This window comes from Daphnia magna, linkage group LG10 (genome assembly GCF_020631705.1).
Source record: "Daphnia magna isolate NIES linkage group LG10, ASM2063170v1.1, whole genome shotgun sequence".
In the NCBI taxonomy this organism is placed as follows: Eukaryota; Metazoa; Arthropoda; class Branchiopoda; order Diplostraca; family Daphniidae; genus Daphnia; species Daphnia magna.
In genome coordinates, this window is record NC_059191.1 from 9,179,826 (window position 1) to 9,201,524 (window position 21,699).

Consider the following 21,699-nt stretch of genomic DNA (forward strand, 5'->3'; position numbering starts at 1 on the left):
TTCTTATCTGGTCAAGGGGATAAACGAAGCGAATTCATTCGCTTTCATTTAAGTAATGATTTACCAAACCAAATCAAGTACACCTAGAGAGCTTTAACTAGTTGAATGAATTTCCATTAGCAACTACTACCTCAGTAATGACGTAGATATCAATTGTTGAACAAATGCGCTTGCCGTAGATTACGGGACGTACGGAAGTCCATTAGAAATTTTAAAATTTTACTTTTAATAGTAGTTAAAAACCTGCTAATACTGGAAACTGAGTGTATGTTTGCAGGATTTACAGCTCACTCACGACATTTTTTCAATTCACGTCAATGAATAAGGTTTAAATCGAACATCTCGAGTAGTGGTCTTCATCTTGTAGTTAGCTGCTCCTGCTTTGGCAAGCAAATCAGCATGTTCGTTTCCTTCAATTCCTTTATGAGCTTTCACATAGTTCTATGCAAAAACAGAAAGATTTCTTTCATCCACGAAAACAAATTTCAGACAACAGAAAATAAAAATATGTTTAAATACCCATTTGATTTCAACATTATTTTTCAGTGCTCGATGAAGTTCTTCCAGCTGTTCCTTATTCTTGACATCACCGCCAGTACTAATTTTCCAACCATTCTTTTGCCATTTAGGCATCCACTGTGTAATACACTTGATCAAGAACTGGGAATCAGTGTTAATCTGCAATTTTTGAATTCCTGGTTCATGAAACAGAAATTATTGGACACTGTTATTATGAATTTTTAGAGGCCAATTACCGCACTGCCGAGCTACTAGAATTGCTTTGGTTGCTGCTTGAATCTCTGCCACGTTGTTCGTAGGGGGTCCTTCGACTGGTTCACTTACGTTTCTAGTTCGAAAAATTATATAAAAATAGGTTGGTAAACAAACTTACTTGATGTAAATTTATTTAAGTTACAAAGCATGATCCACTCCAAACCAGACACCAACCCCTGCTTTAGCACCAACTTGTCCATTCTTTTCGCAAGATCCATCAGTATAACAATGAACGAATCCCTCTTCATCTTGTTGGAACGCATGGTCCCGAAAGGAAACCGTTGATAACTTTCGAACACTAATGTCTTTATCAGTGGCAACAGCAGGGAAATTACTTAGCAGAGATTTTTGGGATTGGGACACTTTTGAAGGTCCAGGTCCTTTCTGAATTTTATTTTCTTGAATAAAACGTTCAGCTTCCTCTAAGTTATCAAACTTTTTGTATCTGGTGAACCCACAACCATCAATCTGGGATTTGCATTCTAGCCTGTTGTTCAAAAAAAATTTTATCATAGAATCACACTGCTTTTCCATGTTAATTACCAAGTGAAATAAATGCCAACATTCTTCCCTATGGCTACAGCATAATAAGAACCATTTGATTGAGATCCAGAACTACTAGCTCCTAGAGTAGGACGTGTTTTAGCACCTGAAATCTCAAATTTCTGCAAACTCTCAAGTGAATTTGAAGGCTGTGTAACTTTGGGCATAACTGGCAGTATTTCTGGGACATAACCACAATCTATGAAACTTTGGGCCTCTTGTTCAGATGAAAATTTTTTATACTTTGCACCAGGATAGCCATTTGTTTGAGACTGACATTCAGCCCTAAAATAAAAATTCATTTTTGTTTAAGTCATACAGCACGCGGAAAATTTACGTACCATGAGTTATAGATGCCCACTTTCTTTCCCTTGGCTACTGCATAAAACGACATTTCCTCATAGAGCGAAAATCTACTGATACTAATAACTAAAGAATCAATTACACGTCTAATCATCAATAACTTTACATACTACAAGGTATTTCAGAATATTTCATGTAGAATCATTTGAACGTTTGGAAAAATGAAGCAGACTACTCAGCCTAGAACTCCTTTTTCACGTTTTCTTCTAAACAATGCACCGCTGTGTTTAAAGTTTACATTTTTTTAAACAAAGTTAAATTATTAATTGATATTTGTGCTGATAAAAATTCAAGTTTAAATAAAAAGAATAAATAAATGTTATAATTTTAGTTTTTTTTTATTTCGGTAAAAATCATCGTGAACATTCGAAAAAAATTCCCTTCCTCTGCGCAAGTACTCGATTCCAACTCCAAATCGCAACCCTGTTTAATGGTCGCTGTTCTTTTCGGAAAGATCTTTTTGCCTATTCGTAAGTGGTCACCGGTTTATCGTATTTATTTCTTTGCATCTCACATAGTTTGACTGTGAAAATATCACTAGTTCGTTGTTCGAGTAATTTCCTGTCTTATACGGCCAAATTATATTATCTAGTAGCACTTTTATTCGATTTATAGCCGTTGCTATTCGAGTAGTGGTGTTGAGGTGTAAGTGTCAATAATAATATATTTCGTCTCCCTCGTTGCTTTTTAGATCATGTTGTCAGCATCAAAGATCATCAAGCCAGCTGGCGAGAAGGCCGATGAATTTGAAAACTCAATCGCTCATGCTCTTCTTGACTTGGAGCTGAATTCCGACCTTAAAGCTCAGCTTCGTGAGCTTCACATCAATGCCGCCAAGGAAGTAGATGTTGGTGGCAAGAAGGCCGTCATCATTTTCGTTCCAGTCCCTCAGCTGAGGGCTTTCCAGAAGATTCAAACTCGTCTGGTCCGAGAGCTCGAGAAGAAATTCTCTGGCAAACATGTTGTCTTTATTGCTCAGAGGAGAATTCTTCCTAAGCCCACACGCAAGACCAAGTTGCGAATCAAACAGAAGCGTCCCTTCAGGTATGCATTATTATGGTGGTAATAGTTGGTTGCATTTAATTAAATGGTATTGTTTTCTTCAGCCGTACTTTGACATCTGTGCATGACTCGATTCTTGAAGACTTGGTGTTCCCAGCTGAGATTGTTGGCAAGAGAATTCGCATCAGGCTTGATGCCACACGCCTGATCAAGGTTCATCTGGACAAGAATCAGCAGACCAACATTGAACATAAAGTTGAGACATTTGCTGCTATCTACAAGAGGTTGACTGGAAAAGAAGTTACTTTTGAATTTCCTGAAGCCTATTTGTAAGAGGTTCTGGGCTGTCTTCTGTTGCTGTGGGTATTGAAATAATACACATTTGGTAACATCCACAAAAGTAGCTTTCATTTAATATTTTATAGAAAATAAACATTTAACAGGTTTTTGCTACGTAAAAGTTGACAATTAATCTAATACTTGATAATCTAAATTAATATTTAATTGTAAAAATAAAGTTGACTTGTTCATTTTTTGACTACATTTATTGTATCAATTGGTATCACTGAAAGGTGGTTATAGACAAGTACAAATACCAGATGAGAATCACAATTACATTCAAACTGTATCGGCAAATCCAACACGGTTATTGCCGAAATCAAAAATCGTGTAATAACGACCAATGAAAACATCGCCAAGAATCCACAGTGGTCCAGCGGGTGGAGGGATTTCCAGTCCGATGAAACCGGAGATGCAAGCCGATACACCGTTTGACTTCACAATCTAAAGAAAAAAAAACGTCACTATCTATTTTTGCGACTATGTTAACCTAATTACCTGTAAAACATATTCTCTCCCTTCTAAGCTGAAAGATTTCCCTCCAATGGTAAAAGAAATCGTCGGAAGCTCATCAACTTTGCTGCAGTTGATCTATAGTGAAGTAAAAGTTTGTACGAATTTGTTCGCAATATCTCTGAAAGTTAAAAAAACAAAACGTACATAATATTCCCCGGCCATAATCGGGACACCACCGATCAGTGTGTTCAATTTCTTAATCTCATCTACAGGGCCAGCAATGAGAGATGTTCCAGTATCGGCAATCATTTGACATCCGCCTTGACAAAAGGAACCCTCAGCTTCATTGGAAACCTGCACGCTGTGTAGTAAGAAACTTTAGTATCAACATATTCCCTTGAAAATAAAATTTTTTACCCATCAACTTTGAATTGCCAATAAGCTTTTCTGGTAACAGGAACCCAACTAATCTCGCCAGTGTAGCGATTTGGGTCTGATCCACCAAATGTAATTTCTCCGCCCTCGGTGGCATCAGGATTCCTTTCAGAAAATTTTTAATATCGAAATTCGAAACTAAAGGAAAAATAAAAATATACCTGCTAAGCCAGAAGGAAAAAACCGGCTCTTCTACCAATCCTTGTTCAATCATGTTGTTGAAAACTGGAGGAACCCCGTTAACAGAAATCTTCGGATACGACATTCCCAAGATACCGTCAAACTAGAAAAACTTTCATCAACAAGCTAATCAGGTAACAATTAATTTGATGACAGTTACTTTGGCTGCGACAAATGTCAGTGAAGGTTCACTAATGGCTTCGGCAAAAGTTTGATCTTTCACCTGAGCTCCGCCCAAGCCCAGTGTATCGGTTGACAAGTAGCCAGACAATTTGCCGGATCCATACTGGATGCTGAAGTCTGTGCCATTAGCCTTGTATGTTTTGGATTTTCCTCCATTGTATTTGTTGTGAAGCACTAAGTACAAAGGAATAATATCTATTCAGTTATTTTGCAACAGATAAAGAATCAACTTACAGCAAGCCAGGTTTGTCAGGTGACAATGAGTTGAAGGAACCCAGAGATTGGCTGAGCCAGTGTCAAATACAACATTGAATTTTTGTGGTGGTGTTCCCAAGGTGATTTGTCCATAGTATTGAGCCTTACAGAAAAAAAAAGAAAATTATTTTTAATCAAAGAATTTTTTTTGCATTTACTTACATCCATGTAGTTCTTAAGTTCTTCAGGAGTTGGACCATTCTCTAATGCACCCCATTTCTTTTGGATAACTTTAACAGATGTGCCTACGCTCTCCAGTGTCTTGCGTACTGAAGGAACTTTTTCCAAAGACACCCTAAATTCAAAAAGATTATTTGATAACTTATGTGCAACAATAATATCTACTAGGAGTACACACCTTTGCAACTTGACAGCTTCCCCAGTGGCCAGGGCAACAAATACGAGGATAGCAACAAAAATCCTCATTGTGTAGCCTGTAACGTTTCAAGTGAAACGAGTTACAAACAAACAAAGAGTGAGTGATTATTTACAATGTTTACCAACAATGACAATTCGGCACGTAAATTACTGTATGGCTATATAATGTTACACACAAATAAGTGAAAAAACCTTTGCCTATGGATCTCGAAATCGAAATAGTGTGTTCTGCGTCGAATGCGTTTTATACGTCGTGCACTAATAGGATTTTAGAATCCCAAATTCCCAATCAGGTGATGGCGATGCCGACTGACGGACTGAGTGAGTCACTGTGCGCTAGCAAAATTCGAGATGATGAACTTAACCTGGCAACGTTGCCGAATGGTAAACACCAAAAAGCGTGGAACGTAGAAAATCATTTTCGGTAATTTTGTTTAAATAATTAGGTGATAGTTTTAATAGGTTGGGGAATAATTAAGGTGGAAAGTATTTTTCTCTTTTTTTCTTCCTTGATGTGAACTCGGATGGTCGTTATCATTTTATGCTGGCAGTTTTGCGTAGAGTGCATTCTCGATCCTCTCCAAACTGAGAATGTGTCGTAACCAGAACAAAATCTGGGGCCTCTTTGAACTCTGTAGTCAATCATCAGCGAGTATCTTTCCAAGCCACACACGACTAACAGACCATCAAATAAAGTGAGTAGAGATTTTAGGCGCCATTATTTCTTTTTCTCTATCTCTGTTTAATTCCTATGTTTGACTGAAATTACTAGAAAGCATGTTGAAGATGAAACTTATATTCGTACTCATAGCGACGGTATGCTTGTTTGCGACGGTTCATTGTGATTCGGACGAACGTTCATTGATAGGCTGTTTTACTGGTTTAAATCGATGTTCGGAAGCCGTCTCCTGGTTTAGCAACATTTTCTTGGAAAGTTGTAATGATTATTGCGTCAGAGGAGGTATTCCACTTCCACTTCCTTTATTCTGATAAGTCCTTTGTTACACCAACACAAACTATATCATTGTTAGGTTCGATTGGCGGAGCTTGCGTTATTATACCGACCAGTTGCCAACTAAGATCCGAGAGGTCAACAGTTCGCCAATGCAAATGCTACTAGGAACATTGGTTTGATTAGACGTTTTTTATCCGATAAAACGTGGCGAATTTCTCAACTTTTCTACAGTTAACCCTAATCCATGATTTTACATAACATTTGGGAAAATCCTTACTTTAAATGGCTCGGCTGAGCGAATCTCGCATTATATTATGAAAGGTTATCAAGTTTAAATAAACAAGTCTTGCAAGTGCATGGATACAGCTCTTCTTCGAATCAATATAACTACGCATTAGTCCTAGTAGTAAAAAATCGTACGGCTTTGAGAACTATTGACCTATTGCGCAATATTTGAAAGCGGCGCACGAGCAGGAAAGCAAATTTTCATTCGTATAGAAATTTTCGTTGCTTCTACTTCTACTCACATCATTCAATCGACATGTCTTTAGGTTTTGAGTACATTTAACTAGTTCAGTTCAAGTTGACCAATGCAATATCTAGAGGTCGAAGTCAATCTGCGATAATTTAATCATGTTGTTGTCTGCTTGCTTGGAAAAGCACCAGGAAGCGACGGCCTCACGATATCGTTTTAACTTCTTGAAAGACCTCGGAAAGTCCCACAATTCCATTTCGATTATTAGTTGCGGATAAAGAACCATGCCATGGTATATTTAAGTTACGAAACATTTAGCTTTCAAACAAGTATGTCGTTTGCGTGATCCTACTTTACAGCGCTGATGCTGCATTGGCCGCGATTGACTTATCGTCAACTATTCCCGAAAAACAGACCTTAGATTTGACCTTCTGAACTGAACAAACAGATAAGTGTAATGTTGCGAAAACGTGTGCATCAGTTTGCTTTATCGCAACTTGTTATCCTTTATTGAACCCGTATGTTACGAGAATCAGAAAACCAAATAGTACAATAGAATTGTATATAATATATAAACATCGACAACGAAGAAAGAGTTACACGACGTGAAGTTATTGGGGGATAAGAGGAGGGCAGAACGACAAAAACTTCTACTTGAAAATTTTAAAATTGAAACGAGTTGGAAGAACGTTCAATATGAGTCTCTGAAAATGACTAGAGGGAAAATCCAGAGGTTTAACGAAATAGGAGCAATTCCAAGGAAGGTGAACGGAATACAAGAGAAATGCTACACCTTCACTACACACAGAATCTTTCCCCCCAAAATGTTGTTCATCATATCAATAAAATACCCACCACAACCAAACTTTTTCCTCTAAAACAGCTATTACAATTTTTAATTAACATTTAAGTTATATTTTTTACTCACAATGCCGAAAGTATTGTCTGAGAGTATGAGTTAACCGCAACACCCGACCGAATAATTTTATAGCCTGATCATCATGATCTACATTTGTTTTTTAATTAATTTTTTTTAAGGGGCTGGCAATTGAAGAATGCCCCTGGTGGTCAAAGAATCTCGCAAGGCAGTGAAAAGCTCCAGTTGCAATTCCGGTTTTAGAGAATAAATCTGTCAAAAAAAAACAACAGTGGGGGAATCATTTCTGTCTTCTAGTACGACAACTATAGAAGCTCACCTGTTGCAACAATTTCTGAGGCGAATCCATGCGGATAAACGACGAAATATATACGTTGACAAAGGTGGCCATTAGGTATTGGCAGTCGAACCGGTCCATAATGCCACCGTGACCCGGGATGATATCGCCGAAATCCTGTAAGTAAATAACAATCAAAATTAGAATCGACTGGATCAGAGGAAGTAAATTGACCTATGGCATAGTAAAAATGACACACCTTAATTTTGAAAGCCCGTTTAAATCCGCTAGCAAAAAAGCCTCCGAATGGTCCGATAACCGAGCTGAATACCGACATCGATAGGGAGTGGAGAAGAAATGGAATAATCATAACGGTGTTTTTTCCGGTAACCTAAATATAAAAGTTAAAAATTGGTTGATTGACTTTAGATAGGAGGAAATAAGAATAAGAATTAGTAAGGGGGCCACACCATTCGGACGAGAGGAGCTAAGGATGCGGGGACTGTATATTCCTGAGGGCGGAACAGGGGTGAAGGCTCACAATCGAGAGTCATCCTACCGAGTTCTTCGTTGAACTCGATAGGGCAAACAAAGAACGGGTATTGGCACAAGACGTACGATATCTAGGGGCAACAATGCAAGGAGTTCTTGTTAATTAATCATGGATAAATAAAAGCAACTTGTTATTAATCCACCAAAAGTCCAAAAATAACGGTAGCAAAGCCGCCGCCAATGAAACCTTCCCAGGTTTTTTTAGGTGAGAGCTTGATGAGCGGGGTACGGCCGAAGAAGAAGCCAAACATGTACGCCATAACGTCGTTGCAGACAATCATCGAAACGGGTACGATAAACCTGATTGCCAAGCGTGACGTACGTAAACGTATTAAAGGCCACAGAAGAAATCGTATAACATTGTAGGGCTGTGAAATACCAGATTAGTCCTTGGAAAATGTTGCGGATGATTAAATAACTTTGAGTGACGACTATCAAGAGGGCAACGTGGGTCCACGCGAAGAGCGAAAATTGCTTCATGTAATAGCGTTTAACTAACGACAGCACGAACCACACGAAACCTCCGATATACAAAGAAAACGATATGAAACGATGGTATTTGACCAATGCCCGTAAGAATTCCTAAACATTTTAAGAAAAAATTAAGAAATTTGAAACTAAATCCAGGCTTATACAAATTGTGCTTACTGTTCGGTTATCGACCACACCAAAATAGTCAACCAGGCTTTCTCCATAGAAAAAATAATTAGAGGTGATCAGAAAATACCAAGACAGGGAGCGGAACCAAGGCAGTCCATGAATTTTATACACAGCATAGCCGATGTTGATAATCTCAGCAAAACATTTCACTTGCACTGCCAGCACCTACAGAAAAATATAATTTCCGTACATAAAACAATATAGGGGTCCCCATTCACTCACCACTAGCATCAGAGCCAACGGCCCTGCATATATCATAAGAGCAAATCCAAAGATCATGACCCAAGTAAAAATACCTCGAATCACCCAGTTCCTCCATCTAAGCACCATGATATTTGTAAGACATTATAAAATTAGCAAATAAGGAAAAAACCTATCCTTACCTTGGAGGCAAAGAAGATAAGGTGGCATCTAATAATTCCGGTGCTTTATCAGTTCCACTTGGTATAGTATTTGAAAGATCTACTTTGTTTCCCAGGGATTTGTCATCCTCAGAGTCCAAGTCAAGGTTCTAATAGACAATTTTAAGACAATCAAAGAAGAAATTCATAAACTACAATGACATATATGCTTCGTACTGCATCGCTGTCTTGGTTGAATCCTTCATTTTCCGTCTCAGTGTCCACGTCAGTAGCTTTGTTGTTAGTTACCCTTTTGCGTAAATCCGCCATAGCTATCCAATGGAAGTTCTTGTTAATACAAGACGTGAAGTTTATCGAGTCTTGCAGCTGATAAAAATGAAGAGAAAAACAAAACTGCGACGAAGAACACACAGGGACTGCCAACAACACAACTTTAGATGGTAAGCAAAGAAAGAAAAACAAATCCTATTAACTATTAACTGTGACATCGATCGACGTTCAGGTAGTTCCTAAACAAGTTCTTTTTGTTATTGCGCCCAAGGCATTTTCTTGAACGAGAAACGATTATTTATCATTATCTATAAATGTTGGCGCTCGTTTAGTATTATTTCTCTTTTTAAGACGGAGAGAACAATTGGGAAATATTGAGAAATGTTGGCGTATGCCTGGTAAGTCCCTTCTTCAATGTACAATGTGTCATCAGTGCCGGCTAACCGTCATTGGCATGCCAATGTGCCCTGTCCTAACCTCTAAATGACAAGTAAATTACTAATGGGCAGGTACACAGACAAAACACGTGGTTATTTTCCTCAATCACATTGTAAAACGTAGTCTATTTGCTCCATTTTCCAATGTCAGAGAACCAACCGTTCTCAATTTCCTATAACGAACCGATAAATCTGAAAAACAGAAGGACGTCACGCCAATCATTCCATAGGGGTTCGCTTACCAGCTTGACTGTAAGCCAAAGTTCTTATTGGTTTCAGACTTACAGAAAATGTGGACGAAATAAGTATGCTAATCAGTAAAGAGAAGATAAAGGGGCGTCTACTTTTTAAGCAATTGTCATTCAGTATACATGTCTTTGAAAAGGCTGAGCCGTTTCCGGGTCCACCACTGCTTATCGCCCCGAATGAGCATCCAAATGTCGCTCTAGTTAAAATGAGGGTGATACCGAAATGGTCGTAAATGACATTGTGTCACTACATAGAACCAGATAGAACTCTTGAGCGCTTGTTGTTGTTGCCTGTCCTGTCTCAGAGTCAGAGTCTCTGTGAACTTGGATTTGTATGTTCCTTTTTCCTTGTTATGCAGTACTAGCGCAGCCACTGTCGTTAACATTTGTCATTTTGTGGAAGACGAAGGGAAGGGGTGGTGTGCCTGCCAACTCGGCTGCAGCTGAAGTGGTGTAGGCGAATGAACAAAATACTCCGCCTCTTTGCTGATCGCACAAAAAACATCTGAGACCGCATTCTTACGGTCTTCACACGGCGATCGTGTGTTGTTTTAACTAATTTGGATTTCAACGAAGTGGCAACATGACCGAGACGAAACAAGTCACTGAGCCTGAAATGAAGGGCTGGCTTCACAAGTGGACTAACTATATTAAAGGCTATCAAAAACGATGGTTTATTTTATCAAATGGAGTACTTTCATACTATAGGTAATGTATCTCCTATAAATTCCGAATGGTATGGATAAAGCACTAACATTTGTGCTTGTGTCTTAGAAGTCAGGCTGAAATGGCACACACCTGCCGAGGTTCCATCCGACTGCAAGGTGCTATGATTCACACTGAGGATACTTGCCACTTTGTCATCTCTAACGCAGGAACTAATACCTTCCATCTTAGAGCTAGCACTGAGGTGGAACGGCAGCGCTGGGTGACAGCTTTGGAGCTTGCTAAAACCAAAGCAGTCAAAACAAGTGATTCTGGTAATTCTTTGCATCATTCACCAAGACTAAGTGTATTCTTATAATGTATTTATTGCTCTCTTTACAGAGTACATGAGTAACACCGGTAAGTCCATTAGGGAATAGTTGTTTGGTTCCATTTACTTAAGCTTATGCATGCAAATTTCCCATTTGCTTTTTTTTTGTTCATGCAGAGGATGAGGATGACTATGATGAATCTCCAGCGCCAGGGGGAGACAAGGCCGAATTACAGTCCGTCCTGAAGACACTGAGTGCCAAGTTAGAGGATTTACAGACGTGCAGCGACTTGATTGCCAAACAATGTGCTGCCTTGCAGCGTTCATTGGCTGAAGCTGAAGCCGTCGCTGCCGACAATCCACAGGAAGTCTTAACTAAAATGAAAGCAGTCAATGAGCGAGCTACTTTGTTCCGCATCACCTCTAGTGCCATGGTTAACGTACGTGAATAACTATATGAGTTATCAGTTATATGTGTCAAAAGGCGGGAAGGGGAAGTTCAAGGTTCCATAATTTGTGTTATCGACTTATCGATTGCCTCGTTTTCTGTGGTTTAGGCCTGCGGTGAATACGCCCAGTTGGCTCAGACACAGGGCCGCAAATGGCAGCGAATGTTGTCGCACGAACACGAGCAACGGCGCCGTCTTGAAGACATGGTGGAACAGCTAGCAAGACAGCACTCTCATCTTGAGCAAGCTGCCCAACAACAAGCACGGGCTACTCCCAGTGGACTTTCTGCTACCAGCGGCCAGCTACTGGCTCATTCTATACATTCAGAAGAGGATGAAGAACCTGAATTCTACGACGCCGAGGAAGATGAAATCCAAACTGATTACATCGTTCAAGTGCCTATTGGCCATCGACGCACTCCTTCGGGAGTAAGCACAAATTCTCAGGTTATTTTAGTTATCTTTTTTTTTTCTCCAAATGTTTATGTTTTGTTTAAACATAACCCGAGTTCTTTTGTTTATTTTTTTCGTAGGCTTCTGAGGGCAGGAATGCTGGAGAGAATACACAAGATTCAGAGAGCGACGCAGAAAATGACACGACGATCAGTGTGATCACGCGAAGAAACACGTCCACTGTTGAAACTTTGAGTTCGTTAACCGTCTCGACTTTGAGCGAAAATGGCTCTATGGTTTCTCGGAAGCCCAGACGGACTCGCGTGCCCGATAAACCCAATTATCCGCTTAACCTATGGGGAGTCATGAAGAACTGTATTGGCAAGGACTTGAGCAAAATTCCCATGCCGGTCAACTTCTCCGAGCCACTGTCCATGCTGCAGCGTTTGTCAGAGGATTTCGAGTATTCTGAACTGCTGGATAAGGCCGCTACTTGCAGTGATGCCTGCGAGCAGCTTGCTTACGTTGCAGCTTTCACTGTTTCCTCGTACGCGACTACGAGCATTCGAACAGCCAAACCGTTTAACCCACTGTTAGGAGAAACTTTTGAATTTGACCGAACCGATGATAAGGGTTGGAAAGTAAGTTTTAAAAAATAATTTAGAAGAGAACCTACCAGTATTTGATTGAACCCGATTTTTTTGTTTGCTTAGGTGATTTCTGAACAAGTATCACATCATCCACCCATGGTGGCTCAACATTGTGAAGGCCGTGGCTGGCGGTGTTGGCAAGAGTTTACCATGTCTTCAAAGTTTCGTGGCAAATATTTACAAGTGATACCCTTGGGCGAATATCATTTGGAATTTGACGGCTCAGGTCAGTAAATCAAATAGGCCCAAACCTTCAAGATCCCAACAGAATGTTGGTCGATCTTGTTATCCGTTTGGCGTGGCTTCATCATTGCATTTTGCAGTGGTTTAGATTTTTACTAGTACTACATCAAAACTGTTATTTAACGAAAGTAAAACTTGATATTTGGTTTGTTGAAAATGTCAGGTAACCATTACACTTGGCGTAAGGTGACGACGACGGTGCACAACATTATCGTGGGCAAGCTATGGGTTGATCAGAGTGGTGAAATGGACATAACTAATCATGTTACGGGCGACAAGTGCCATTTAAAATTTATTCCCTACAGTTACTTCTCACGGGAAACCCAGCGCAAGGTGATAACTGACATTTTCAATCCCATACTGGCAGATAGAGAGTTTTCCAGCCACCCATTTCTTATTGAATTTTATTTGTATTTAAGGTGACGGGAGCAGTTATGACAAGAGACGGTTCGGTCAAGTGGGTGATGGGCGGTACGTGGGACGATCACATTGAGGCTTCTAGGGTAATCAACACATTAAAAACTAACAAGGGAACTCCTGTTTTTGAGACGGAACCGTTGAGCACGTTGTGGAAGCGACGCGTGCCTCCGTAAGTCCGAACGATCAATAGGCAATTTAAAGTTCAAGAGTGTAACTTGATGGGTTTCAAATAGACCCGAAGCTGAGCGATATTACAATTTCACGGAACTTGCCTGCCAGCTTAACGAAATGGAAGAAGGTTTGGCGCCAACGGACTCTCGAAAACGACCGGATCAACGTCTGATGGAAGAGGGGAAATGGGACGAAGCTAATGATGAAAAACTTCGCCTAGAAGAGAAACAACGTGCTGCTCGAAGGCAACGTGAATTGGAGGCTGAATTAGCCATACAAGAAGGTTTGTAAAGCCAAAAAAATTTCGTTCATTCCTAATGTTTCGTTCGTCTCTTACTTTTTCGTGTACATTCCGTAGGTCGTCCAGTGCCTGCCTACGAGTCCAACTGGTTCCGAAAGGAGAAGGATCGATACACTGGCAACGTGCTGCATGTGTACAGTGGGCAATACTGGGAGTGTAAACGGAAGCAGGACTGGGCTGTGTGCCCGGACATATTTTAGATACGACAACACTATTCCCCCTACACCTCCAAACAATGAACGTCTTTATCCTTTGGAACTATTGTCTCCTGCCTACACCCTTCCTTGCCCTTATTTGCTCCTTTTTTCTTTTCTTAGAAAGGAAAGAAAAATTCCCATTGGTTGCAATATGCTTTAGTGCGCTAACTACGGTTATGTATTTCATCAGAAACTTTTGTTCCGGATCCTGTTTATGATTTTCTTTTCGATTCTAATCGCTTTCACGTACAGTATACGCTGCCCACAAGGAAAGGCTTTTTGGAAGTTGGAAGAAGAAAAACGAAGGGTAAACTAAACTTTGGTAAAGGGATTTTTTTTTTTTTTTTTCTTTTTAAGGTTCACTGCTATTCAAAGAATTGTACCGATTGGTGAAAACGAAGCAGGAAACTATTGTTAGTACGTATCAAGGTTCATATTGTCCATCGTGTGTAAAAAAAAAAAAAAAAGAAACCTCAAAATTATTCCTTTTTCTTTTTTAATAATGCTTTTTTCCCCCTTACGATTGGATTATTCACTGTAGGAATTGATTTTCATGAGTTGCTAAAAAAAAACAACTGAATTTAATTATATCCTTTTTTCATATTTTGTCACTGTGTGCTTCTATTTTGACGGTTGCGGTGAACGTGAACTATTCTTTTGTGAATGCAAAAATCATTGAAGCAAGGCAACTGAGACTGAAACATTAAAGAGAAGAAATTGTAACTCGTTGAGAAGAAACTACAGTTTATTCATTGGCCAAATATCCTCAAGTCCTTTATCCTTTTAACGCTTTAACAACTATCTGAAACTACCAGAGTAAGGCGTACTGGTACGACACAACTAAACGGTAATTTAAGTTAACAAAATCCAGTCTAACCATTTTCTGTTAATTTAATTTTTCCGCTATTCTAGATTTGATAGGGACTTATAATTCCAGGTAAAGGATATCGTACAAATAACGGTACTATGTAACGAGCAATATTTCCCATAGAGATAAGACATTTTCTTTCTGATAAGCCGTTAATAAGCTAGTGGCTTGTTGAAGTCCTGAAAACAGGTATTGCAAACACTAGAAGGTATTTTATTTAATGAAAGAAAAAACGCGAAAATTTACATGCCACACTGAGAACAGGTTTTCGAGTATTGTTGATGTCCCTTTGCCATGCTGTTTTACAGTCAACTCTCCTACGGTTCGTGAGGGTTCTAGTGCTGCGCGTTCATTTACCCGAAGAAAAATTTCAACGAATGAAGACAAACGAAGAGAAGCCATCATGTGAAATGTTAATCTATAACTAAATGAAAACAGGTTCTTAAGGTCACTTTACCTCCTGTTGTATTCAACGCCCTTCGGTTCGTGATGTTTTGGGTTGCCCGATCTTTTACCAGACTGAACAAATCGGACGAAACAAACGTAAAGAATCTGTCGTTGGCTCAGGTTGTCTCCGAATTATGTACAATGCTAAACAAATCGGATTGGCTCTAGCATCGGTTTTGTCTTGGCTTCTATTCAGTGATACTCCCAATGATCCTGAAGGGTACGTACAGGATGCCTCGGTAAGAAATTTCAATTAATTTTATTATTATTATGTTTATTTTTGGATGTTTTCATTTCTATTGAGCTGAACTTAAAGAAATGCGTCAGATTTGTCAAAATTTGTATGAAGTGGTTACAGTTATACCAGAAATGTGGGTTGTTGAAAGCGGTAAAACTTAAGCTGGGCATAAATGGAAGTTTTGTGGTGAATTTTGCTTTTTTGGGAAAATTGCGAATAATTTGTTGTGGACGTTTGTCATGCCACTGGCGAGCTATTTGTTAAGCCGGTTATTACCGAAAGTTTTATTTTTTTTAACTTCCAGAATGATGTGCAAATCGAGAAAAACTAGTTTTTCGATTTTTGTGAAACCATTTTTCATTTAACTATTCTTTTCGTTTTGAAATATCCATCTTATCTGTACAAGGTAGTAACTGTTCATTTGAATTCTAGAATATTCGAACTGAGTATGACTTCATCATCATTGGTGCGGGATCAGCCGGAGCTGTTATCGCCAATCGGTTGTCGGAAAATGCGGATTGGAACATTTTACTCTTGGAAGCAGGTGGCGACGAAAGTATAGTCGGCCAAATTCCAGCAAACGCATTTGCTTTGCAGTTGACGAACGTAGACTGGCAGTACGAGACGCAACCGCAAGACAATGCCTGTCAGAGTTATAAGGATAAGCGGTAACATGATCATTTTTGTGTAGTTAATCAGCTAATGTGTTCCAAAATGCAGGTGCAATTGGCCTCGAGGTAAAATGCTGGGTGGCAGTTCTTCTATCAACTCAATGTTATACGTTCGTGGAAACAAACGGGATTATGATAAATGGAAAAACGATGGAAATATCGGATGGGGCTATGACGATGTGTTGCCATATTTCCTGAAATCGGAAGACAACCAAAATCCATTTCTTGCCGGAACCAAATACCATAGCAAAGGTGGTTTACTGACAGTAGGAGAGTCTGGGTTTCGTACGCCATTAGGAACCGCATTCATCCAGGGTGGAGTTGAAATGGGATACGAACACCGTGATTATAATGGGGAATTCCAAACAGGTAAGTCAACAGGCAATTTCAAAGACAGATTTTCTAAATAAAATTCGCAATAGGTTTTGGTTTTGCTCAGGGAACAGTCCGCCGCGGAAGTCGATGTTCCACGTCCAAGGCATTTTTGCGTCCGGCGCGCAATCGGAAAAATCTTCATGTCTCAATGCACTCACGTGTTTCAAAGATTTTAATCGATCCAGACACAAAAGTCGCAACTGGAGTTCGATTTGAAAAACATGGACAAATTTACGTTGTCCAAGCGACTAAAGAAGTTGTTCTTTCGGCTGGAGCAATAGCATCTCCACAGATTTTGATGCTGAGCGGAGTGGGTCCAGCAGCTCACCTGACAGAGAAAGGCATTACGCCCATTTTAGATCAGCCCTATGTTGGCGAAAACTTAAACGACCATGTCGGACTCATCGGAATAGTTTTCCTGATTGGTAAGCAACCCTTAAATTGTCTTATTCATAAATAATTTTATGAATAAATGTTGCATCTTTTTTCGATAGATAAACCGTTTTCTCTTCTAACGACCAGACTTATGAATCTTCCAACACTATTGAATTATGCTTTGTTTAGAGGGACACCTCTTTCTATGATAAGCGGTGTGGAAGGTCTCGCATTTGTCAAATCGAAATACGCTGATGACGATGATGATTGGCCTGATGTACAATTGCATTTTGGTCCCGGCAGTGATATATCCGACGATGGTGCCACGAATCGGCGCATCCATGGTTACACCGATGAAGTGTGGAACGAATATTACAAACCAATCCTCAACAGAGATAGCTGGACCATTTTGCCCTTATTTCTGCGACCAAAGTCCAGAGGAACCATTTTGCTCAACTCCAAAGATCCTTACGACAAACCTCTCATCAATCCAAATTACTTTAGCGACCCAGATGATTTAAAAATCACTGTCGAATCCGTCAAGATTGCTTTGGCTCTGAGCAAAACGGATGCTTTACAAAAACTGGGATCTAGGTTGTACGATAAACCTTTCCCCGGATGCGAAAATCAACCATTGTGGACGGATGCGTATTGGGAATGCTGGATCAAGAGTGCATCTTTTACTTTGGGTCATTCGGTTGGCACTTGCAAAATGGGACCAGACAGTGACCCAACAGCTGTTGTTACTCCGGAATTGAAATTTAGAGGCATCGAAAACCTCCGTGTTGCCGATACATCGATTATGCCATCGTTGCCAAGTGGCAACACCAATGCACCGACGGTAATTTCATTTTATCTTAATAATTGCAAAAACCCTTAGACATTTTCTTTTACGACAGATTATGGTTGGAGAAAAAGCGTCCGATTTGATCAAAAACACTTGGTTATAAAGAATTTTATTTAACCAATGCAACAGCATTTTTTTGTTGTTGGTTAATTTGAGGTATTGAATTAATAAATTAAGTCGTCGCTATTAATAATTTACGGTCGTGTGGGTTAACTTGTATTATTACGTGCGAATAATTTTTTAAAAAACGTTTTGCAAGGCTGTATCGCAATACCGTTGAAAGGTGAGCATTCTTGGCACGGTGATGGTAAAGTAACGGGACTGTCATTATTTATGCTTTGCGAGTTCTTTTAACTTTGCCGGTATAAGGAAAAACCTTTTCTTTGCCTGTCGCTTGGGTTTGTGTATTTTGTTTACTTTTGGCCGTATTTCAGATGATTTACCTTTTCAGGATAAGGTGACCTTCAACTTGCAACTACTGTAGGAATGTTTTTAAAAGATTGTAGTATATGTGCTTTTAAAACTGTCGTATATGGTTTACACTTAACGTTTGCCCCTTAGGCTTTCATCTAGAGCCAAGAGCATGGGCGGTTGAGCCATTGTATTTTTACGGGAAATCTTTGATTTTCTCCGAAATACCGGCAAAAGGAAAGAAGCTTCCGTTGAGAGCAGTCGGGCCGATACAATGTTTCTGGGAAGAGAATTCGGTTTGGCCCTGATATCGTTAATCTCGGGGTTCCTGTTCAGTGACAATCGCAGCAATCCCGAAGGATACGTCCGCGACACATCGGTAAGCGCCTTTCCTTTTATTCTTGACGAAGGATGTAACTTCATTTAATTAAATCCTAGGATTAGGTTATTGAAATGCAAGTTCTGTTATTTTCTATTTGATAAGGGTTGTTCAGATAACATGACACTGCAAGAGAAATCGTCTTTGTAGTAAAGCAATTTAGCTGTTACACACATCAATTGTTAAAAGTGCTACAATGAATTAGAAAGTTGGAAAAGCTTCTTCCTAAAAGAGGATAATATTTCAATGTAACTATTTTATTGCAGACCATTCGGAGCGAATATGACTTTATTATCATCGGAGCTGGATCAGCAGGTGCAGTAATAGCTAACCGGCTAACTGAAATTGACGGATGGAACGTTTTACTGCTAGAGGCAGGAGAAGATGAGAGTATCACTGGGCAAATTCCACTTTTTGCCGCCAGCCTGCAATTGACGGATGTCGATTGGCAATACAAAACGGAGCCTCAGGCCAACGCCTGTCAAGGATATGTTAATCAAAAGTAATTTCCCCTTTTTACAAGTTCAATGAAGTTAATTAATTCATTTACTAAATAAGGTGCAATTGGCCTCGAGGTAAAATGCTGGGAGGAAGTTCGTCCATCAATTACATGCTGTACGTACGAGGGAACAAACGCGATTACAACAAATGGAGAGACGATGGAAATACTGGATGGGGATACGATGATGTTCTTCCATATTTCCTGAAATCTGAAGATAATCAAAATCCAAATCTTGCCGGAACAAAATATCACGGCAAAGGCGGATACTTGACGGTCGGAGAGGCTGCCTATCGTTCACCATTAAGTGCTGCGTTTATCCAGGGCGGAGTTGAAATGGGATACGAAAATCGCGACTGCAATGGCGAATTCCAGACAGGTAAAATGGATTCTGCAAAATATTTGAACTTGAAAATATTTACCAAACGATGATTCACAGGTTTTATGATTCCACAGGGAACGGTACGTCGTGGAAGACGTTGTTCGACTTCAAAAGCATTTTTGCGTCCAGTTCGTCATAGGAGAAATCTTCACATATCTAAAAATTCACACGTTCAGAAAATCATTATTGACCCGATTACAAAGATAGCAACGGGCGTAGAATTTGAAAAGCAAGGAAGAAAGTATATCGTTAAAGCTAGCAAAGAAGTTGTATTATCTGCCGGAAGTATTGCATCTCCACAAATCTTGATGTTGAGCGGAGTCGGTCCAGCAGCTCATCTAATAGAGAAAGGCATTACGCCCATTTTGGACCTGCAATACGTTGGTGAAAACTTGCATGATCATGTCGGACTCATCGGAATGGTTTTCTTAATTGGTAAATTGTATATTTCTAAATAATTTTATCCTTACCTTTTGTTGATTTGATTCGTCATAGATAAGCCATACTCTGTAATATCAGCCTCAAGAGTCATGAATCTGCCTGTCATCCTGAATTATACTCTTTTTGGAGGAACTACTATGTCACTGTTGGGAGGTGTGGAAGGACTCGCATGGGTCAAATCCCAATATGCTAATCAGGTAGATGACTGGCCAGACATTCAATTACATTTCGGTTCCGGCAGTGAAATATCCGATGATGGAACTGCCGTCCGTTTCGCCCATGGCTTTACGGATGGTGTATGGGAACAGTACTACAAACCAATTCTTAACAAAGATAGTTGGACCATTTTTCCTTTGTTTCTGAGACCAAGATCTCGTGGAAATATTCGACTCAATTCCAAGGATCCCTATGACAAACCTCTCATCAATCCAAATTACTTTAAAGATCCTTATGATTTAAAAATCACAATTGAAGCAGTCAAGATCAGTATAGCTCTGAGTAAAACAGAAGCTTTAAAGAAAATGGGTTCCAGGTTGTACGATAAACCTTTCCCAGGATGTGAAGGATTCCAGTTGTGGACAGATGATTACTGGGGATGCTGGATAAAGAGATCCAGTTTTACATTGGCTCACACTGTTGGCACTTGCAAAATGGGTCCAGACAATGATCCAACAGCAGTTGTTGATCCTCAGTTGAGACTTCGAGGTATTAAAAACTTACGTATAGCTGATACTTCGATCATGCCATCAGTGCCGAGTGGAAACACGAATGCCCCAACGGTAAATATGAGATGTTTATTGGTTTTTAACGATAAAATATCTCTAATGTTTGGTTGCTTTTTCAGATAATGGTTGGAGAAAAAGCATCAGACCTGATTAAGCAAACCTGGTTATAGTTATGTTAAAATACCGAAATTTTTTGTGAAATCAAATATTGAAGGTAATACAACTAAGGGTAACATTCGTAACAAAAAGAAACAATATTACATTGTCAGGTAGTTTACAGTGAGCAGCCTAGTAATGTGTATTGTAGTGAGAGTTTCTTCATTATTTTGGACATTTTGTTCATCAGATCTTTACGTTTAAATGAATATCGAGTAGACATTGTCGTAAACGTAGTCATCCACTGTTACTGCAGGTACTGAGGTCTTTGAACTCTCGTTTCATCCATTTTTCCACTGTCTTTTGCTGACTTTGTCCTGCAGACGTATTCTTCGATAGCAAATTGCAAATGAAGAAAACGCCGGCACGTCTCTATATTTCGTTGTCTATTAAGCTTCTGAATTCCAAAAGTAACTTGGTAATTTTCATCCACCATGGTTCCACTATCCACTTCCACCGTTCCACGTGTTAATTTTATTTACATGTAATTTTTTTTTGTTCCTGAGTGAATGATACTAAATTAAAACTCAAAAAAAATTTGTATATATTTTGAAATGTTTTTAATTAGATACGTAAATGTGATTTCAAGTTTTAAGATTTTAACTATTTTCATCTTTTGCAGCAACCGTCCATGTTGAGATTTCGCACCACTGTCACCTGCCCCCTTGTTCTTGAGCGCAGACAATCCAGACATCTTGGGACTTGGGAGTTAGGGCTTAGGGAGACACGCGGATCAACTTGCACTCCATTTAGCTTCATTTATGAAATTTAATTAGCAAGATGATTTTTGCTAAGCATCATGATTGATAGTGCTTGAATGTTTTGTATGGTGATTTTCGTCAAGCTCGTTTCTAAAAATTCATGTTAAAAGAACCATTTCTTTCATAGTTGGTTGCAATGCTGCTGGCTGTGGTTGCGTTAATAGATGTTTCGATAACATCTAGGCTCATGAGATTCGTAATTTGATGACTTCTGTTCCTACTCTCATCCAACAACTAATTACACCACCCAGAATGTCGAATTTTCCAACAACTAATTACACCACCCAGAATGTCGAATTTTGT

The 21,699-nt window shown here is 39.4% G+C and overlaps 7 protein-coding genes across 17 annotated transcripts; 4 read left to right on the plus strand and 3 right to left on the minus strand.

Moving 5' to 3' along the window:
- Positions 1–250: 250 nt before the first annotated feature.
- On the minus strand, positions 251–1,881 carry LOC116932989 (ribonuclease H1). Of its 3 annotated transcripts, none has more exons than XM_032940895.2 (7): positions 1,659–1,881; positions 1,318–1,602; positions 1,110–1,261; positions 917–1,022; positions 756–847; positions 520–695; positions 251–441 (listed from the first exon to the last, which is right to left on the minus strand). In XM_032940895.2, exons 1-7 carry the CDS (start codon positions 1,772–1,774, stop codon positions 310–312), a joined length of 1,059 nt encoding a protein of 352 aa, XP_032796786.2. In that variant the 5' UTR covers positions 1,775–1,881; the 3' UTR covers positions 251–309. The 3 variants fall into 3 exon arrangements, with proteins under 3 accessions (XP_032796786.2, XP_032796785.2, XP_032796784.2); XM_032940894.2 differs by having other exon boundaries at positions 917–1,261; positions 1,659–1,730; positions 1,791–1,868; XM_032940893.2 differs by having other exon boundaries at positions 917–1,261.
- Positions 1,882–1,992: 111 nt separating this feature from the next.
- Positions 1,993–3,082, plus strand: LOC116932993 (40S ribosomal protein S7). 2 transcript variants are annotated; one of them, XM_032940901.2, is made up of 3 exons: positions 1,993–2,150; positions 2,372–2,724; positions 2,787–3,082. In XM_032940901.2, the coding sequence occupies exons 2-3, from the start codon at positions 2,375–2,377 to the stop codon at positions 3,013–3,015; spliced, it is 579 nt and encodes a 192-aa protein (XP_032796792.1). In that variant the 5' UTR covers positions 1,993–2,150; positions 2,372–2,374; the 3' UTR covers positions 3,016–3,082. The 2 variants fall into 2 exon arrangements, with proteins under 2 accessions (XP_032796792.1, XP_045035932.1); XM_045179997.1 differs by having other exon boundaries at positions 2,093–2,233.
- A 126-nt stretch (positions 3,083–3,208) lies between these two features.
- On the minus strand, positions 3,209–5,260 carry LOC116932988 (lysosomal aspartic protease). Of its 4 annotated transcripts, none has more exons than XM_032940888.2 (10): positions 5,101–5,260; positions 4,889–4,964; positions 4,693–4,825; positions 4,510–4,633; positions 4,253–4,449; positions 4,074–4,195; positions 3,895–4,017; positions 3,682–3,838; positions 3,520–3,612; positions 3,209–3,465 (listed from the first exon to the last, which is right to left on the minus strand). In XM_032940888.2, exons 2-10 carry the CDS (start codon positions 4,954–4,956, stop codon positions 3,301–3,303), a joined length of 1,182 nt encoding a protein of 393 aa, XP_032796779.2. In that variant the 5' UTR covers positions 4,957–4,964; positions 5,101–5,260; the 3' UTR covers positions 3,209–3,300. The 4 variants fall into 4 exon arrangements, with proteins under 4 accessions (XP_032796779.2, XP_032796780.2, XP_032796783.2 ...); XM_032940889.2 differs by having other exon boundaries at positions 5,107–5,258; XM_032940892.2 differs by having other exon boundaries at positions 5,085–5,231.
- A 1,559-nt stretch (positions 5,261–6,819) lies between these two features.
- Positions 6,820–9,419, minus strand: LOC116935316 (phosphatidate cytidylyltransferase, photoreceptor-specific). 2 transcript variants are annotated; one of them, XM_045179989.1, is made up of 10 exons: positions 9,283–9,419; positions 9,088–9,215; positions 8,927–9,023; positions 8,693–8,869; positions 8,424–8,626; positions 8,188–8,344; positions 7,963–8,115; positions 7,752–7,883; positions 7,535–7,669; positions 6,820–7,467 (listed from the first exon to the last, which is right to left on the minus strand). In XM_045179989.1, the coding sequence occupies exons 1-10, from the start codon at positions 9,373–9,375 to the stop codon at positions 7,372–7,374; spliced, it is 1,371 nt and encodes a 456-aa protein (XP_045035924.1). In that variant the 5' UTR covers positions 9,376–9,419; the 3' UTR covers positions 6,820–7,371. The 2 variants fall into 2 exon arrangements, with proteins under 2 accessions (XP_045035924.1, XP_045035925.1); XM_045179990.1 differs by having other exon boundaries at positions 9,355–9,375.
- Positions 9,367–14,550, plus strand: LOC116932972 (oxysterol-binding protein 2). Of its 3 annotated transcripts, XM_032940869.2 has the most exons (12): positions 9,367–9,506; positions 10,425–10,729; positions 10,796–11,001; positions 11,069–11,086; positions 11,175–11,437; positions 11,555–11,893; positions 11,980–12,480; positions 12,553–12,715; positions 12,896–13,065; positions 13,152–13,321; positions 13,386–13,606; positions 13,682–14,550. In XM_032940869.2, exons 2-12 carry the CDS (start codon positions 10,605–10,607, stop codon positions 13,822–13,824), a joined length of 2,319 nt encoding a protein of 772 aa, XP_032796760.2. In that variant the 5' UTR covers positions 9,367–9,506; positions 10,425–10,604; the 3' UTR covers positions 13,825–14,550. The 3 variants fall into 3 exon arrangements, with proteins under 3 accessions (XP_032796760.2, XP_045035907.1, XP_045035908.1); XM_045179972.1 differs by lacking the exon at positions 9,367–9,506 and having other exon boundaries at positions 10,799–11,001; XM_045179973.1 differs by lacking the exons at positions 9,367–9,506; positions 11,069–11,086.
- A 201-nt stretch (positions 14,551–14,751) lies between these two features.
- LOC116932979 (glucose dehydrogenase [FAD, quinone]) lies at positions 14,752–17,835 on the plus strand. Of its 2 annotated transcripts, XM_045179977.1 has the most exons (7): positions 14,752–15,136; positions 15,208–15,375; positions 15,807–16,042; positions 16,095–16,414; positions 16,468–16,845; positions 16,915–17,636; positions 17,695–17,835. In XM_045179977.1, the coding sequence occupies exons 2-7, from the start codon at positions 15,271–15,273 to the stop codon at positions 17,743–17,745; spliced, it is 1,812 nt and encodes a 603-aa protein (XP_045035912.1). In that variant the 5' UTR covers positions 14,752–15,136; positions 15,208–15,270; the 3' UTR covers positions 17,746–17,835. The 2 variants fall into 2 exon arrangements, with proteins under 2 accessions (XP_045035912.1, XP_032796766.2); XM_032940875.2 differs by having other exon boundaries at positions 14,752–15,375.
- LOC116932976 (glucose dehydrogenase [FAD, quinone]-like) lies at positions 17,695–21,693 on the plus strand. The gene is made up of 8 exons (XM_045179976.1): positions 17,695–17,798; positions 18,204–18,432; positions 18,699–18,934; positions 18,991–19,310; positions 19,371–19,748; positions 19,809–20,533; positions 20,599–20,693; positions 21,258–21,693. The coding sequence occupies exons 2-7, from the start codon at positions 18,328–18,330 to the stop codon at positions 20,647–20,649; spliced, it is 1,815 nt and encodes a 604-aa protein (XP_045035911.1). The 5' UTR covers positions 17,695–17,798; positions 18,204–18,327; the 3' UTR covers positions 20,650–20,693; positions 21,258–21,693.
- The last annotated feature ends 6 nt before the right edge of the window (positions 21,694–21,699 follow it).